This window comes from Cynocephalus volans, chromosome 7 (genome assembly GCF_027409185.1).
Source record: "Cynocephalus volans isolate mCynVol1 chromosome 7, mCynVol1.pri, whole genome shotgun sequence".
NCBI classification, from domain to species: domain Eukaryota; kingdom Metazoa; phylum Chordata; class Mammalia; order Dermoptera; family Cynocephalidae; genus Cynocephalus; species Cynocephalus volans.
The window spans coordinates 51,855,548-51,876,023 of record NC_084466.1 but is presented as its reverse complement, the minus strand read 5'-3'; the positions used below and the strand labels follow the sequence as shown (position 1 = coordinate 51,876,023).

The 20,476-nt window shown below is 33.4% G+C and overlaps 1 protein-coding gene across 4 annotated transcripts in view; it reads right to left on the bottom strand.

Annotated features, from left to right (window-relative positions):
• The window catches only part of DIAPH3 (diaphanous related formin 3), a 493,080-nt gene that overhangs the window by 358,441 nt on the left and 114,163 nt on the right, over positions 1-20,476 (bottom strand). For all 4 annotated transcript variants that reach the window (XM_063102549.1, XM_063102550.1, XM_063102551.1 and 1 more), the window contains 3 exons: positions 15,939-16,069; positions 3,120-3,194; positions 2,962-3,031 (listed from right to left, as the gene is read on the bottom strand). In XM_063102549.1, the coding sequence (XP_062958619.1) occupies positions 2,962-3,031; positions 3,120-3,194; positions 15,939-16,069 (276 nt within the window). The remainder of the gene's footprint in view (positions 1-2,961; positions 3,032-3,119; positions 3,195-15,938; positions 16,070-20,476) is intronic.

Below are 20,476 nucleotides of genomic sequence, written 5' to 3'. Positions count from 1 at the left end.
TAAAGCTTGTCTCCAGCATTTCCTCTTCACTTCCCACCCACCCAGCTGTCTTTAGCCAGTGCCTGCGCTTCTCCAATCACTATCCTGTGGCCCCTCCTCCATCCACTCAAGGCGACTCAAGCTGATTTCCTCCAAGTGATACTACCTACATTCCCTGGCAAGCCCTCCAGCTCTAAACCATCGTGTGTGAAGGTAGAATGTGAGCATTTCCTGATTTTTCGATTTTGGCCATCATCCTGTGATCTCTAAGTCCATCACAGGCAGCATTCTCTGATTTTGCTAATATAAAAATGTGTAGCACTCATTTTAAGACTGGAATAAGGCCAGGTTACCACTACTCAGTTTCTATAACTAAATATAAAAGTGCTACATACTTGTATAAAATTATTCTCATTTAATTATTTAAAAAACAAAACCGTTGACCCTGTGTGAGAAATAGTCAACTTACCAGTGCTAGCATTAAAGGACATTTAGTGAAGGCCATTATATGATAGAGAGGTGTCAAAAGTTTTGCGAGGTCTAAGGTTATATCTTTCCTGAATGTCAAGGACCCACACTGGGTAATACAATAACCAGCCTGTTCTTAACTGAGGACCAATGCCGGGTTCCATTTGCATTCTACATGAGGCCTATTATTACCTAACAGATGGAATCTCAGGCCACTGAAGATGATATATTAGGTAGGGGAAGGTGAATATCCTAAATCTTCGTGTGGGATGCCCAACTTCTGAGCCCACATGACATGAATACTGATGCTAAGCAACTACCCATAGTGAGTTAATCTCTGCAGCAGAGAAAACATGGGTGACAGGGCTGGCTTCAGGAGCAAGGCACCCTTGCTTTGGGTGCGTGCCTGAAATCAACACATAAAAAGTTAACTGACCGAAATGAAGCCTCTGTTCTAATTATATTTGAATAGATTAGCTTTTCCACCTTACTATCTTTTATTTTCCTCCTCCTAGGTAATTAAAATCTTCTTTCATTTTAAAAATACTTTTAGTGCAATTTAGTGTTAAGAAATTCACCTTCATGTGATGCTATTAAATTTGCTCATTATATTAATTACATAATTAATTATTGGAATCAAATAAGGTACTACATTTTTTCCCTCTTAAAACCTATATTTTCATCATTCAGTGAATTCTAGTTCTGCACAATAAGATTTAACAAAATTCATACTTGTAGACTTCATCAAATAAAATTTAGGACAACCATCAACCAATTTTCAAGGGAAAAAACCCTTACCAAAAATTTCTAATATTATTAAGTTTAGAGTTCAGACATTTTAATACTAAGTATTGGTAATTTAAATTAACTTTTTATTTTTATTAGCACAGATGACAGCACCAAATACAAATGGCAATATTTTATAGCTCTACATACTCAAACTATGAGCAACAAATCTGCTAATATAAGATAATGAATAATATATTAATTAGAATATAAATACATAAAGTTTGCTACTCCAATTCAAACTCAAGCCAAGTAGGAGTATTATCTTCTATATACCACCTCACTTTAACCATGATATTCTTCTCAAATTCAAATTATAATGCACATGCCCCTTTGGTTTGAAAAAATGTCTCTGGGTTTTCTCTACTCTTAGCCTTTCCATTACTATGAAGTTTGCAGTTTCTGTTTTCTCACTCTAGAAGGGGTATCCTAAAGCAGTTCTATGTACTCAGTGGAGAAAGACTTCTCCTTATTTGCAGTTTCTTTATTCATTCACTCTTAAAACAGATTACACAAAAAGCTACTTAATATATCTAAAATATAATTCTAAAAACAGAGATGTCAGTACAGAAAGGACTTGTAATTTTTACATCAGGTATTTTCCTTGAAAAGCATATCTGATTGGAGAGGGAAAAATGGAAATAATACTTCATTGGTTAAAAATAGAAAACTTTCCAGAAAGTGCTTAAAAATCCATAAACAACTCAATAAGACAAAAAATAATTAGAAAATATAAATATTTGTTTCATTTAGTAAAAAGAAACAAAATAAATGCTAATAATTTAAGTACTCTATACTAGTATTTAAGCATTGTAATCCTCTAAAAGTTTATTTTAAAAATAAGGAAAAATATTATAAATTAAAATTAATCAGAAAAATACAGGTAGTTTTGCTAAAAAACAAAAATCATCATTCCACTACAGGAAAAATATTCTCCTCTGCTGTCTAACAGCAACTGAAACACCTATCATTACTTCACACATCATGAGGCAGATGTGTTTAGATGCTGAAGCTAAAAAAATGGAATGGGATAATGTTAATTTCTGCAATAAACAGTATAAAAGCAAACAAGAAACAGTGTTAGATAAACCTAACTTCAATAAAGACCTTCAAGGATTTCTCCCTTCTAATGTAACCTCTTTAAATATGCAGATTCTACAGATCCTCCATATTATGTTTGGACCCCATATTACTTGGATTAAGCAGCATTGTTCGATTTCTGGAACCTGCTCATATCTGTGTACATTTATTTCATTATTGAGTTTAAATTCCTAGAATGTAACAACTAAGTCTTTCCAATTTGAACCTTTGGTAATAAGTATTACTGCAGACTACATTTAATAATCACGTATGATTTTAAAGCTAGCTCACGGTAAACTTTTGAAAGTTAAAAGAGAGAGGAAGGGAGGGAAAAAGATGGAAGACAAAATAAAGAGGGGAGAAAGGCAGGGAGGGAGGGAGGAAGGAGAAAGGAGAGAAGGACCGAGAGAGAGAAAATTATACATGAGGAGTTAAGCATAATTAAAGGATCCGTTCATTCCCAAGTCTCTCCTGTTGCAAGAGAGTTTACACTAGAATTCAATACAATTCAATATTTTTTCCACCATGTAATGAAAAGCACATCAGAGCAATACATCATTACTTCAGTGCAAGTGAAATCATATATCACAAAATCTAATTCATATAAGAAGTGGTGATGGACAAATACTAATTACCTATAATACATACCTGAGTATTCATCAAGGCCTTTAAACACTGTATAACTTTGTGTTGATTCTTCTTTATAACTTTTTCTTGGCTGTATTGACATAAAAGATATCAGTGTTGGAATTATAATTGGACATACAAATGTAGCTTAGTTGAAAATAATTATTAGCAATACTTACATTTTTCCACTAATCAGTTTTTCCAAAATATCTAGTAATAGTCCAAGACCCTCATGTCCGAAGCTTTCCACCCAACTGAAAAACGGGGGGAAAAACTAGTTTACACATTACGTCAGTATTCTAGTTTGGATGATCACAATAATACTATATGCCCACAAGTATTTTACACTTGTTATATTCATAATCATAACTACAATATAAGAATAACACCATATACAAAAATCATTTATGACTCATAATCTTAACAGTGAAAGGTACAAAGATGAGATAAGAAAATAGCATGCCAAATTCAGATTGCACTGACTTGTGAGAGCTGATTATGCCCATCTCTTCCATGCTCTTTGTTCAGTGATTTCATGATAGTAGCTTGAAATCAGCTGCGGTAAAAGTTTTTACACCACAGAAATTTTCAAATGCTACCAATCAGTGCTTCCCCCATACATCAGAGCTGGCTATAAAACATTTACCAGCCCACCACTGGATAAGCCTCATTTTGGACTGTTCCTAAGATCAGAAATTGGACAGGTGAGTAAAAAGATCTATAAAGGGAAGACTCAAATCAACGAAGAAAAAGATTACTAATAAAAATTAATCAAAATAATGAAAAGAGATTCTTCAGGAAAATTTCCCAAATCACTAAAATGCATCCCTATAAATGTATTCCCTAAGAATTCTCTAAATTTCAAAGTTCAGTTGCTTAACAAAAAGAGCTCCATCATTATTTCTTTAAATGAATATTTCCATCATAACCAAATCACATTTGTTCCATAAACCCATTAATCCAATCATAGCTCTTCATGTAATGAGGACATCAATGCCATTACACAACAGCTTGCCTTGATTATAGAAAAACTACCTTGGTAGAAATGAATATATTTACTCAGTGGTGCTTTGGAAAACTAGGCCAATAAATTATGATAATAATCTGTCAAAAAAACGGGGGAGAAAAGATATGATGTGTATGTGTATATTTCTTTTAATACATGTGTTGGTATGCATGATTTTATATGTGTGTATAGCAGTGGAACAATAAAATGTTAAAAACAAAATTGCATCGAATAACCAAAACATTATAAATAAAAACAAGTTTAAGTTGCATACCAGAAAATAATACTATTTTCTTACTTAAATACTATATAACATTTCCAATGAAAAGAGAATAAAAACCAAATACAACATGTTTATATAAAAAACACAAATGTTGCTTAAAATCCATCTTCTTCATTTGAACACTTCTGTGAACACAGCTTAACCACCTATAAATGTTCAGAATTTCTGATTTTAAAAAAAAAGGAAAGCAAGAAATTTGTTATTTATATTGGCAGTCTCTACTCAGACTATTTTACTCATCTCTTCTTTGTCCAGTGAAAACAGTAAAATAACTAATGTAAGAATACACTTAAACAGGAAAGATACACCCCTAAAAAAGATCAAAGATTGCTATTATAGTGAAAATGAGAAAAAAAGTTAAATAGAAGGTGCTGTTTTCAAACCAGGATGCTACTTCAAAAGTGAAGGGTTTACTCTCCACTATCAGCAACAGATTACCTGTAGGCATTTCAAATCTTGCTTTCATGTTTCATGAAAACACCCACAGCAACTCGTTTAACTGTTCACCTTGTTGACATCCTATTCTGTACTTATTCTTATTTCACATGCAGCAGGGAAGCTTGAAATCACACATACGAGGAGTAATTTGAGAGTCTTACTTGAGCTGGTAAGGAGATGCATGGAGAGAGTATCTCTTCATCAGGCCCTCCAGTGTTAGCACTTCACAGTGGGCCTTCAATATTTTCTTTAAAGTGAATTTTCAGCAATCTCTACATTCAAAAATATATTCATAAAGATATTCTAAAGCTAATATAAATGATTTAAGATTATTCATATAGCTGTCACTTTCAATCACTGTGGAGAATAAATGATTTTACTGTTCATAAAACTGCCTTACACTAAAATATACAAAGTAATTTTAAATTATGTTAATATAACAAAAAGACTTTGTTGCACTTAATATGCTCATGTTGTGACCCACTATAAAATTCAGAAAGCATACCAATCCATGTAAATCAGTAAGTTCTCTGATCTGAGTAATGAATTATAGAACTAATTATAGATATAAAATTATCACTCCTATCACATTTATAACTAGAATAGTGATACCCACAGAAGGCCTCAAATCAACTATTTGTAAGGCCACTAGATAATGCTCTTCTAGACTATAGAATATGAATCATTAAAATTTACGCAGATTTATGTATATTATGTATTAATTAATTCTCTACAAACAAAACTTATTAAAATTGCAAGTGAAGAAACATTATACCAAATCACTTTACATTACAGTCTTTTAATTCATTGTGGGAATTCATTTCTCACCAACAATAAAATCAGAGAGGTGGACAACAGCCTTCTGAAAAGCAGGTTACACTATACATTTCATAAAATATATCAAAAACAAGAATAGTGGGATAGGGTGCAGAGAGAAGAAACTAAGATGCTTTATAACCAAAGAAACAATATAATATTTAAACATAAAATGAAAGTACTTTTTGAAATTGTAACGTAATATTAAAACACAAATTGAATATGCATAAAAAGTCTCCCTGTTTTCTTAAAAATTTGCAAGGCCAACATATTGTTGTATTAACAAGTCATCATTAACAAATCCACTCTCTCAAGTGTTTCACCCCTACTATTTTCGGCAATATTTTAAGGACGGGGCACAAACATCGCTTCCTATCTCTTCTGGAAAAGATGTTCAAGATAAAAAGTGATATTGAATACATAGTTCTGCAGTCTTGACAGAGGTTTATTGAAATCCATAGCTTTCTACAAAAGTGAAAAATTTCTCATCATCAGTATAAGAAGGAACCTGGAAAAAAAAAATTGTCAACTGATCTATAAATGATCAATCTTCAGGAAACAAAATCTGTACTATTTGTTCTGTGCCTGTCAGCACAGCACAATCAGGAATTATGTGGTTTAACTAAAAACCGCATTCATGGATGAATAAGCACTGTGCAAATGTTTCTTCTTCATGAATAGAAATGACATAGAGATCAGTATGGCATTTGTATTGGAATAAATTGCTTTAAAACATCAGAAAGTGATGTGCTAAATACTTAGCACAAAATCTACCTCTTAAAATTCTGTAACAGGAAATATCAAACTCTTCTAATAGCATCAAAGAAAACTTCTCAGTATATTACCATTTAGCACTTCCTAGTAGGGGTCTCAATGTAGGATAAAAGAAGAGGTGAAGAGGTAATAAACTAAAAAAAGGGGGGTAGGGGTATGGGGGGAAGACAGGTCTCTAGAATTACAATGTTCCAACAGCTTAGGTTTTGAAATTCAGTTATTGTTTCCAGAGACAGAGGATGAACTCAAAAGTGTGTAAAATGGTTTCTGGCATATTGTTGGCTTTAGGAAGTAAATAGTCAGTCACCTCACTGAGCAGCAGAGGCAATAATCAGGTCTCAGATTTACCTCTTGGTCAAAAGTAACAAAGCACTATCAAGTATGTTTCCCACAGAATGACCCTCCCACGCTTACTCAGTTTTATTTAAAGTTATTACCTCTCTTCCCAGATGTATTCTTAGGAAGGGAAAGATGCATTTGTCTTTCCCTTATCAGCGCTGGAACAAACCTACCAGAATCATAAGAGCAACCTGACCTGACAAATACTCCTTGAGGATAGGGACCATTTATTATTTGTCTTATTTGTCCCAGCACCTGGGATAGACTAGACTCTCAACAAATGGTTTCAGAATGAAACTGAATCCCCTTCCATTGTTATACATAAAAAGGGGGACATGCAGAGAGAGGTTAAGGTCACTTAGAAATAGCATGTAGGTCTGCTGATACCAAGGCTTATGGCCTTATTTTATATATGTAAAAAAAAAGACACAAAGAGATGACATGTACTATGCCTGTCTCAACCTTTATGTTAGAAACATCAATTCTGATTTCAGAACCAGTATCTATCCACACTGAACCAAGAATGATGAATCTGAAGTTTCTGTCCTACATCACACTTTAGGATGCTGCTCAAAGGGTAAATCTTCATTATTACTAAAACTCAAGTGTTCATTATGCAACTCAGTCAGCCTTTATTAAGGGTTCACTGTGTGCTTGATAATGCACTAGGCATGAGAAATACAAAACTGGAAAAAATACATTCTCTGCCCTTGAAAAGATCACAAACTAGTGGTTGAAACAAATGTTGAACAAAATTATTTCCCATGGTGCTATGGGAACAGAAGCTACAATATCTACCTCTCTTGGGAACTTCAAAGCAGCTGATATTTGACCTGAGTCTTAAAGGTTAAGTCACAGAAAGGAAGAAAGGTTTCTAAGCAGGAGAGAATACACACAAAGACATTAAACATAAAAGATATGGCCTGTGCTGAGCACCACAGGTAGCTGTATGGGAGATAAAACCAAACAGGTAGGAAAGGGCTTGATCTTGAAAAACCTTATATACAAAGCCATGGACAATGGAAAGCCATTAAAAGACTAGGCTTGGGTGGTAGGCAGAGTAATCCCACCCTTGCTCAAATAAAAGGTGTGCACATCCTAACCTCAGAATCTATGAATAATTCCCCACATAGCAATGGGGGAATTATGGTTGCAGATGGAATTCAGGTGGCTAATCAGATGATCTTAAAATAGGGAGATTACCCTAGATTATCCAGGTGGGTCCATCGTAAATCACATGAAACTTAAAAGCTGAAATCTTTTTTCAGCTGAGTTAGAGATAGACAAAAGAAGGGAGAAAGATTCAAAGCATTAGAGGAACTCAACCCACCTTCACTGGTCTTGAAGATGGAGGAGGGGGAATAAAGTGAAACATAGGTGGACTCTAAAAGCTGGAAATGACCCTTGACTGACATTTAGGAAGGAAATAGGGGTCCCAATCACAGAACTGGAAGGAACTGGGTTCTGACAACAACCCAAATGAACAAGGAAATAAAGTCTCCTAATTCATAAACACCGGATGTCTATTTATTTAGATCTTCTTTGACTTCTTTCATTATTATTTTGTAGTTCTCAGCATAAAAGTCCTGTAATTTGTTAAAATAGTATTTTTATGAGCAACTATAAATGGTGTTTCTTTTATTTCGTTTTCCACACGTTTGTTGCTGTTACACAGAAATACAGTTGATTTTTGCATGTTAATCTTGAACCCTGTAACCTTGCTGAACCCACTGATAAATGAGGAGCTTTGGGTAGAGTTCTCGAGATTGTCTACCTAAATAATCAAGTCATTTGCAAGTAGGGAAAGTTTTATTTCTTCCCTTCTGGTTTGTATGCTTTCATTTCTTTTCTTGCCTCATGCTCTGGATAAAACTTCCAGTGCTGTGCTGAAGAAGAGTGGTGAGAGTAGAAATACTTGCCTGGTTGGGCCGGCCCCGTGGCGCACTCAGGAGAGTGCAGCACTTAGGAGTGCAGTGGCACTCCTGCGGCAGGTTCGGATCCTATATGGGGATGGCCGGTGCACTCACTGGCTGAGCACAGTGCAGGCGACACCACGCCAAGGGTTGCAATCCCCTTGCCGGTCACAAAAAAAAAAAAAAAAAAAAAGAAATACTTGCCTTGTTCTCAACCTTAGAGCACTCAATCTTTCATCATTAAATATTAGCTACAGAATTTCTGTAGATCTTTATCAAGTTGAGAAAGTTCCCCTCTGTATTAGTTTCCTAGGGCTGCCACAACAAAAGTACGAAAAAGTCGGTTGCTTAAAAAAAGAAATATATTCTCTCACAGTTCTAGAGGCTAGTTATTGAAAATCAAGGTGTTAGCAGGGCCATGTTCCCTCTGAGACTCTGGGTGGAATCCTTCCTTGCCCATTCCTAGTTTCTGGTGGAAGATGTCAATCTTTGCTTCTCCTGTTCCATTACATGGGACTCTGTGTCTCTTTGCTCTTCCTATAAGGACATGAGTCATATTGGATCAAGAGTCCACCATACTCCCCAGTGACCTCATCTTAATTACATGCAATGACCCTATTTAAAAAAAAAAAAAAAAAAAAGGCCACATTCTGAGGGGTGTGGGGTTTGGAACCTAAACATATCTTTCTGGGGGCACAATTCAACCTATAACACCCTCTATTCCTATTGTTTTTGAGACATCTCATCGTGAACAGCTGTTGAGTTTTGTCAAATGCTTTTCTGCATCAATTCATATGGCCATGTGATTTTTTTTTTTTTTTTTTAGCTTGTTGATATACTGTATTGCATAAAGATTTCTATGTCTATATTCATGATGGACATTGATCTGTAAGTTTGGGGATTTTTTGGTTTTTGTTCTGTTTTATTTTGGTACTGTTTTCGATTTTGCTTTCAGGTAATACCAGCTTCATAAAATAAATTGTGAATTTTTTGAAAGAGACTGGGTAGAACTTGTATTAATTCTTCTTTAAATGTGTGGTAAAATTCTCTAGTAAAATCATCTACACCTGAAGGTCTTTTGGGGCAGTTTTAAATCAGTAACTTAATTTCCTTAATAGAGGACCATCCAAATTTTCTATTTCATATTGAGTACTTTGTTGTAGTTTGTGCTTTTCAAAGTGGTCTTTTCATCTAAGTTGTCCAATTTGTATGTTTAAAATTGTTCATAGTATTCTCTTATTACCCTGTTGATATCTTCTGGGTCTGTAATACAATCCTATTTAATTCATGATATTAGTACTTTGGCTTCTTTTTTTCTTTATCAATATTACTACAGCTTTGTCAATCTTTTCAGACGAGTTTCATTGATTTCTTCTATTGTTTTTCTATTTTCAACTTAATTTCTGCTCTTTTTTATCTTTTTTTTTCCCTTCCTTCTGCTTGCTTTGTGTTTATTTTACTCCTTTTTTTTTCTGAGATTCTTGAGGTAGTAACAAAGATCGATTTGAGCCTTTTCCTCTTTTCTAATGCACTTAATGTTATAAATTTCCCTCTAGGTGCTGCTTTAGATGAGTCCCACAAATTTCAAAATGCTGTATTTTCACTAAGTTCAGTGTATATTTTATGTCTCTTAAGACTTCTTTGACCCACAAATTATTTAGAACTGTGTTGTTTAGTTTCTAACTGTTTGGAGACCTTCCTGTTATCTTATTGATTTCTAGTTCAATTCCCTTCTAGTAAGAAAACTCATTCAGTATGATTTCAGTTTTTAAATTTGATGAAGTTGTTTTATGGCCTAGAATATGGTTTATCTTGATATATGTTCTGTGGGCATATTAAAAGAATGGGTATCTGTTACTGTTGAGTTGGGTGCTCTGTAAATATCTATTACATCTTTTTGCATGATGGTGTTCCTTGAATTCTCCTATATCTTTACTGATGTGCCATCTGGTTGTTCTATTAGCTGTTATCAGAGAGTTGTGAAATCTTCGAATCTAATTATCTAATCCCTCTCCCTTGCTCTCTCCCTGTCACACTCAACCCCCATATACTAGGAAGAAAAATAAAATCAAATAAAAGTTATCCATACCCAATGGGAACATAAAGACAGGATGAGAACCAATCATGTGATATTACCTCATACTCTACATTGTTGTTGTACATCTTCTCTTTTGATTCTCAGATTCATGAAGCACTTGCTTTCATGAACCCTGAGAGCTTCATGTTGCTTCTTTCTCTGAATGATTTCCTAAGCATGAATTCTGGCTTACTAGAACTACTGGTATTTATTTGCTCCCCAGCCTGGCCTTAACCTTGGGGTCACTTTTCTCTCATTTGCCAGATCAGGATTGTCCTGACCTATGCAGCCAAGGAAAAGCTCACACCAAAGTTCTTTTTATCATCTTCATTTCTGTGCACTCTTCTCATTTCCCATCAGTGCAGTCTATATCGGTCTATGTTACATCCCTGAGAGCTCCAGGCTTCTCTAGAATCAGAACTGAACATAAGAGGGCTACTGGATTCTAAGGTACACTACCCTTTTTCAAACAGAATGGCAATGGCTCCACTTTTATCTTTCAGATATTGGTGGGGGGAGGGGGTTTGATGTGTAAACACTCCATTTTTACAAAAAGGGTTCTTGCACAAAACAGAATTTAAGAACCATTTCTCTATATTAGTATTTGTTTATATTCCCCAACCTCAAATGGCCCTCAAGGTTGCTTTCAGATATTTTTACTCAAATCCAACTTCCTTCAGTCCCTTTTCAAAACCCATGAGCACTTCCCAAAACTATCCTTATCTCTGCCCCATTCTTAACACATGACTTTGCTTCTTACTTACTTACTGAGAATAATTAAGCTAGGCAGTATGAACTGACTTAATTTTCTTCTTGGTCAAAGAAATCAGTTTTCTTCTATCTTACTTGATCTCCATGCCCAAAAAAAACATTTGCCTCCTTTTTTTTTGAGATTTTTAACCCCAAACCATCAGTCTAATCCCAGAACCTAGTTCCCTCTTTTATCTTTAATCTTTTTCTCCCATGACTCCTTTTCCGCAAACCTTTCAACCAGACACACCCTCTCACCCAAACCTCCCTCAATTCTGCTTCCCTTCCAGCTACTAATTCATCTATTTCCTTTTTATCACCACCAAACAAATAACCAGTGTGGGGTACATTCACTACACCCCCTTCCTCACTAGACACTCACTTTGTAAAGCCTTCAAAGATTTGGTTACCTTCCACATTGGCCCTCTCCAAGAGGTGCTCTTGTAAAGGACCATCAGGGACCTCCTAATCGCCAAGCTTTTTCTCAAAAGAACTTACAGAGGAAGAGGAGGAGAAATGAGAAGAAAGAAACATAAAAGGAAGAGACAGAAAGAAGAAGAGAAAAAAGACAAAGAGAAGGAGGAGCAGGAGTGGGAAAGGTGAACCTAGAAAAAGTAACAAATTGAAATTCAAAAAGAAATGTCACATATAAATTCTAATATATTTTTACAATCAATACAGAAAGATAAAACTACCAGATAAAGACAAAGATCATCAGACAGGATAAAAAACATTCATTTGCTATTTATAATACATATTCATAAAATATATAGGCAATGGTATGAAAAATGATTAACTATGATGAGTGTGAATAGCTGCACACATCAACATGGATATATCTATGAAACATAATATTGAGAGAAAAACGCAAATCTCAGAAGAATACATGGAAGATGATTCCATTTACATAAAGTACGAAAAGATATAACACCAAATAATATATTAATTAGGAATACATATGTAGTAAAACTACAGTGAAAAGGAATGATAACCCCAAAATTCATAATAATGGTTACCACAGCATGGGGAGAGGGGGTTGTTGCATAAGTGTATAGAATTAAGTAGGGATGATGTAGGGAAGCCTCAAAGTCAGAGGCAATATTCTATATCTCTGCCTCATGAGTAAGCAAGTGGGTGTGTATTTCACTGTTAAGATAAAGTCTTTTATATATGTTTATTATTTTATAAAAACAGTTTTTAAAATAAGTCAAAGTACTTATAACTTCAAAATTCAGGATCTTGAAAAATTTTTCTTCAGATAATGTTGATAGCAATGAGTATATTGATCTCATTGCTTGCCACAACTTTTCTATCTTCACACACATAGCACAAAACACAGATCAACTCCAAAGTCAATCTCTTCTACCTGCTTGTGTTTTCAATCTCAGAAATGCAGAAAAACCAGGTTCCAAAATGACACTGATTAATGGAATAATGACATTCAAAGTCTGCTCACTTGTTTTGGTATAAACACATATTTTCCTGTAAAATTTTCTAAAATGATTTCTTCACAGCTACAGTTAGCAACTATACAATCCTAATTCCAGAATCTCTTTAGAAATCTTCTTAAAAAAAAAAAAAAAAAGATAACTTTAGTGAGAAAATATTTCTTGTAAGCTTCAAAACACAAATTTTAACTGTGATTTAAGAAAATAATACCTAAAATCATGAAACAGAAGACATGATAAGATTAGAATTTCTGAGACAGAAGTCTTGCCTTTGATAGGTCCATCAAATTGAGAAAATGAAGATACATTCCATAACTAATCTGCTACATGCTTAGATGGGTATGAACTATAAATGCTTGATATCAATCATAATAATGTTGGTGTCTACCTTTTTATGTTCCTACCCTAATGTATTCAATAACTCAAACATAATTACTGACTACGTCAAGATCCACTAAAAGTTATGTTTGATAATTCAAACAAGCTGGTCTTTTGAGTTCAAAACTAGCTTAAAACTGTTACCAAGAAATACTGGATAATCAATAGACCTTATCAAACAGAAGAACTTTGTGATCTTCACATCAAATATTTCTAAAACAAGGCAAATAATCTGGTATTTAACACACTGATTCTCACATAATTCACTAGTGGATAGTGGAAGGTTGACATGGCTCATAACTACTAAGCAAAGTCTCATAAGTTGATGAATGGTTCTTTTGATTTAAATATATCCTGACCCTAAACCACTACTGGAAAACCATTATTACTTAGTTCACTTGTTTCTTTTTGATCCTATTCACTGACAGTAAAGATTCTAACTCTAATTTACTCAATGATATTGCAGGTCTAACAATGATCTCAAAATCTTACAAAATTTATAATTCCTTCTAAGAATTTAGTCACATACTGTACATTAAAAAGGCACATCATAACTAACAGGAAAGTCTAAAAATTTGATCCTAGGCATGACTTCTAAGTTTTACATGCCCAGCTAAATCCCTTCTCTAAAGAAATATTCTCAAGTATCTTCTCAGTGTTCTCTTTACATACACAATTTCAGAAAAATTTCACCAAAAATCTAAAAAGATTTTCTATTCTTTTTAGTTGAAAGGACTACTTCATAGAAAACATCATGAATTCCTGATTATATATTCTAGAACTGTTCATTCTTAGAGAAATAATTCCACAAGTTTTGGGGTTATTTTCTAAATAAGGTTCAAATGAAAGAGACAGCACAATTTCTCATTGTTTTTATGTAAAAATCACAATAAATAATCCTATCCATTGTAATATGCATGAATTCATACTTAAAAACTCTACAATTTTCTTTTGTAATAGTTATCAACTCAAGATGGAAGAGGAGGAGGTAGACGAAGAGAAGGGGAGTAGTGAAGGAAGGGTCTACTTCTAATTATACTGAAAACTATGAAAATCTTCGGTGCCCAGTGGCTGACAAACTGAGAAATGAGTGTGAGTTGTCCCCCTGTTCAAACCCTATACACGCTCATCCTACATTTAAATCCCACAGAAACAAGGCTTTGGATCTCCTTCGTTTACTCAATTACCACACCTAAGATAATACTTGGAAAACAGCAGGTGATCAATAAATATTATTTAAATGGATTCATTTCATAGGTACAGATTAATGTGAAAACCAAAGCTCTTCATTTATGAATATACTTGTCAAATAAACTCTCTAATCCAACCTCAGTTTCTAACAGTAGCCATAGTAAGACTAAAGAAGACTAAAATTAAAGACCCATTGTTTCAATTAACAAAACTTTACTGAGCACTTCCTACATGCTAGATGCTGTACCTAGAACCCAGAAGTAAAAAATACATATGAAGCTCTTAGTCTCATGCCCACCATTAGTTTAGAGAACTGAAAGTGATAAAATATGGAAAAATAAAGACAAAATTGAAATACACTAAAGATGCTTTGTTTACTCTTCATACTCCTTAGTTAAACCTCACTCTCAAATCTCAGCATGCAGTCTTCTCATTTTAAATAGTTCTACTTTTAAGTATTTTTTATACTATATCCAAACCTCAGAAATGTCAAAAAAAAAAGTACTAATCAGAGAGAATATGAAATTCTTTTCCATGTCATTACCTCCAATTATAGTATGCCACTGTAGCCTTCAGAACATATATATATACACATCCACATACATATATTCTTATGCAGAAATAGTCATTCATTTCTTATATAATAAACAGCCAAAACTGATCTGACTTGTACGCTTATACCTCTGAAATTCTCTGATTCTGACTGCTCAGACATTTCATAACAACAACGCATGCTCAAATTTTTTCAAGAATACACTGGTTTAACTACCTACCTAATTCAGGGCTAGCATATGGCCTCTGAATAGGTTGAAATCTCTCCTTTCGGGCACCAAAACTAACATATATATTTCAGGTACACCTTATTTGGTGGGATTTTTTGTTGTTGTTTGTTTTTTTTAAACAGATCTGTGTACTACCATCCCAATAATCTGACAAACTTAAATATGTCCAGTTTATCAAAATACAATTACACTGATATTTAAATTTCATACACAATTACGTCTCAGAGGCACAAAAATTAGCCCCATTCCAAAAGTCTAAAAATTGATTACAGAAACACGTATGGTAGTGTTGCCAGACCAAAATATAGGATACACAGTTCAATTTGGATTTCAGATAAATTGTTTTAGTATTATTATGTCTAAAACTCAAATTTTACTGCATGTCCTATATTTTTATTTGCAACATTAACCTATGGGCTCCTACAATGATACCATCTCCAAAAGAAAAAATTAATTAGTGGTGAAACACAAATCAGCAGGTATATATTCAACCCCAAAATTCAGAGTGAAACTCAGCCCCATTAAATCGATAGTTTCTGATCATGACTGTTCTCTTTTAAAAAAACACCTTACCAAAAAAAGTTTTCTTTAAAAGTCCATGAGCTATGTACCACTCAGTAATAAATACAAAAGGCACTATTGAGACTATATTTCTTCATGCATATAAATATTATGATCCAATTTTTACCTTGAGAAATTGTTGAATTATGCCAGCTATTTACTTGAAGACACCATGAAGGAAGTGTTAAATAAAAATGACAGATTAATGACATCTGTTTAGTTTAGTAACATAGATGAATTACCTCACAGGATTACTAGTCAAAGACACGCGGAGGGACTCCAGGCATGTGACAAGTCTCTCATCTGCAGACCCCATTTTCAGCTCATAAATCAATTCCTGAGGTGAGATCTGCCGGATACTCTTAAGGCTTCCCTGTAAAATAAGTCAAAAAAAATTTTAATCCATGCTGCATGAAGATTATCCATAAAATAAATTTCTCCCACCCCTCATATTAACAATTGTGCCTAATTAACATGACTAGCATTATTTTGGTGGGATGATTTCCTTACTTTCTGTCCATAAATCTGTAAGTTCATAATCCATGATATCCATAAAAGAAAATAACATACATTAAAAGGTTTGCAAATTAAAATTACTGCTTTTTCAAATGCCAAAGGTCATGGAGAACAAGATTATGACGGCACAGGCAACTATAGCAAAAATAGACAAATGGGAATACAGAAAACTGAAAAGCTTCTCTGCACAGCAAAAGACACAATCAACGAAGTGAAGAGACAATCTACAAAATGGGAAAAAGTGTTTGCAAATTAAATATCTGACAAAGGGTTAACGTCCACAATATATAAGAAACAACTCAACAGCAAAAAAATGAAGAGCCCAATTTAAAAATGGGCAAATGACCTGAACAGACATTTCTCAAAAGAAGACATATAAATGGCCAACAGGCATATGAAAAACTGCTCAACATCACTAATCATCAAGCAAATGAAAATTAAAACCACAATGAGATATCATCTCACATTACCAACAAGACAGAAAATAACAAATGCTGGTGAGGATGCAGAGAAAATGGAACTTTCATACATTGCTGGTGGGAGTATAAGTTAATATAGCCATTATGTAAAACAATATGGAGATGCCCCCAAAAACTAAAAACAGAACTAACTTATGACCAAGCAATCTCACACTTGGATTTCCCAAAGGAAATGAAATCAATATAACAAAGAGACACCTGTGCTCCCACGTTCACTACAACACTATTCACAATAGCCAAGAGATGGAAATCAACCTAAATGCCCATCGGCAGACAAATTAAAATTTTTTTAAAACTGTGGCATACACACACAATGGAGTATTTTTCAGCTATTTAAAAAAGAGAGAGAGAGAAAGAGAAATCCTATCATTTGCAGCAACATGGATGGAACTGGAAACCACCATGTTAAGTGAAGTAAGCCAGGTACTTCTGTGACAAATACCACATGATCTCACTCCTATGTAGAATCTAAAAACTAAATTTTTAAAAAAAGTGGTTCTCATAGAAGTAGAGTCTGGGAAGGGAAGAGGGATAGAAGGGAGGGGAAGTGGTGGATTAATGGGTACAAAGGTATAAGCAGATAGGAATTATAACTTCTGGTGTTCTAGGCTGACTAGGGCTGATAATAACGATATTGTATATTTCTAAATAGCTAAAAAAGAGGATCTGGACCACAATCATCACAAAGATAAAATAAATGTTCATGAAACAGATATACTATCTACCCTAAATAAATCAATGTACAATATACATATGTATTGAAACAACACACTCTACACCACACATAGGTACAATTAAATTTTAAAATTAAAAAAAAAAAAAAGATTAAAAAGCAGAAAACTCAAAAAAAAAAAAAAAAGGAAAAAATATTTTTAACCTGGGGGGTGGGGGAAGTCTCAGAGAAGAATTTGAAGACCTCAAACTTAAGTGAATGAAGGTCCAAATGAGAAGGAGGTAAGAGAGCTTATCTGTGCAGATAACTAGAAAAAAAGGTGTGATAGAACTGTAAGCTTTTCAGGCCACTGAAATAACCTGAACTTTTATTCTCCTGTGGAGAAGCATATACATAGCCCAGGTGGGAATGTCAAACTAACAATAAAGTCCTGAATTATATATATATTTAAATTACAGATTAGACATCAAAAAGTAGGGAAAGGAATTATACATGTTCAAAAGCAGATTCAATGAGATTGCAGAAAATTAGGTGTGTATTTTTTCATTTCTTTTTGTTTTATTAATTTGCTACAATGTTCAAGATAAGACTCCCAATAATGCAAGACAAATTAGCACTGGGAAGACAGGCTATTTTTATTCACATCAACATCGAAGTGGTAACTTATTAAAGAAAAATTCAATGGTAAAATCTCAAGAGAATTAAAAATTATTAAAAAAAATGAAGTTGAAAGTGGAAATGGTGAAAGCAATGAAAATGAGCATCTAATTTCTTTATCATAGTCACCGATACCATTAAAAATATATTCAACTTGCACTGATAGCATTTATCAATGTCTTTTTTTGCTTTATATTACCAAAGTATTATTTGTTCAACACAGAAAATTTGGAAAACATAGAAAAAGAATAGAAAACAGATGCCTCAAAATGACTACTATTAATCTGAAATTTCTACTTAAAGCATTTTTTCTCACACATAAATATGTACATAATATTCTATATGTACATGAGGGTACTTCAAAAACTTCATGGAAAGATTCATATTATCTTTTAATTCTATTTATGCATGAACTTTCTGAAGTACACACACTTAACTTACAAAAACATGACATGATTTATATTGTTCTACGGGCTACTTTTATCATTGACCAATATTTCATGAATACATTCCAATATCAATAAATAAGCCTTAAAGAATACGATTTTTTTCTTGCCTATACACTATTGACATACGCATAACTTATTTAAATCCCTCACCCATGGGCACATAATTTCTTGATATCATAAATTTTTCAAATTTCCTGCACAGGCTGTCAGGCCAATATTTTTATCTAAAAATATATCTGTGGAGGTTAAACTAGATGATCTATCGTAGTGCATTCAAAATTTATTATTGAAATAATAATGATTCTGGTAGGATCAAAGTGAACCTCTACTAAATAAATAGTTTTCCTCAACAACATATTGGTAAGCCCATATAGTAAATATTTTTTAAAATATAATAAGCATTGTCCATTTGGATAAAAATACAAGTGGCACTAAAAGATAAAAAACTGAAGCCATCTGTCCTACCTTTTGGCCCTATCTCACAAAAGCAATCACTTTTAATTCCTTTAACTGCAACTTCTGATAGCTAGCTACTTAATATGTCTAAATAATATGCTTATTTTGATATTTTTAAATTTATAAATTTTCAATATTACCTTTGACTGCTATTATGAAAGATATGGATTTAATCATCTTGAAACAGTGGAACCTCTTCTCTCTCATCCTCTGAACACAGTAATAGGTATTAAACTCAATTGAACCAAAATTTGCTGTTCCATAAAATGAGAGCTAACTGAATTCACGTTCTGTAAGTTCCTTATAGCAAAGTTCCTGGAGAGATGAGTTCAGGCATCCAAAAATCTTCATAGTGCTTTAGCTCACTTTAATGACACTGAGTAGGATAATATATGTACCCACTCATAAAGTCTTCCATGTTTCATTATGTTTCCTCCATGGAAACATAATTTCCATGTTGATCAAACTGAATGTTTTCCCCTAAAATTGGGAACAAGAGAAGTATGTCTGTGCTTACCAGTCCTATTCAATACTGTACTGGAGGTCCCAACTAGTGCGACAGGCAATAACAAAACCAATAATTATTATTATAGACATACAAATTAGAAAGAAAGAAGTAAAACTGTCTATTTGCAAATGAGATGATTATCTGCATGAATTTAGCAAGATTGCAGAATAAAAGCTCAGCATATAAAAATAAATTGTATGTCTAAATACTACTAGTAAGTGAAAAATACTATTTTAAAGTATGATATTTTTATTCTGGGACTGGCCAGCTGCCAAAAAAAACAAAATAACATTTTTAATATAATCAGAAAAACAAAATAACTATGAAAAAATTTTAACAAAGGAAAGGAAACACCTATAAACAAAAAAAACATTGTGAAGAGAAACTGAGGACAAGCTAAACAAATAAAGATGTTATACCATGTTCATGGATCAGAAGAATCAATTTTATTAAAAAATTCATTAAGAAGTACATTTTCAAAAATAGTCTACAGATTCCATATAATTACCATCAAAATCCCAGCAAAATTTTGCAGAAATTGAGAAGCAGTTTCCAAAATTTATATGAAAATGAAGGAGACCTAAAATAGTCAAAACAATTTTGAAAAAGAAGAACAAAGTTGGGGGGCTTACACTATTTGATATGAAGATGTACTATAAAACTACAGTAACCAAATTAGAATGATATATGCATCAATGAAATAGAATTGAGAATCCAGAAATATATCTTTCACGTATATGGTCAATGAATTTCATAAAAGGTGCCAATGTAATTCAATGGGGAAAGTAGAATCTCTTCAATAAATGGTGCTAGAACATCTGGACATTCATATGAAAGAAAGTGAACCTATATTCCTAGATTTAACTGTAAAAACTAAAACTATAAGATGTCTAGAAGAAAACAAGTGAAAACCTTTGCTGCCTTGGGGAAAGCAAAGATTTCTTAGGACACAAAAAGTACTAACTATAAAATCAAAATATTAATAAATTGAACTTAATCAAAATTTAAATCTTCCAGTTTTCAAAAGGCTCTTTTACATTAG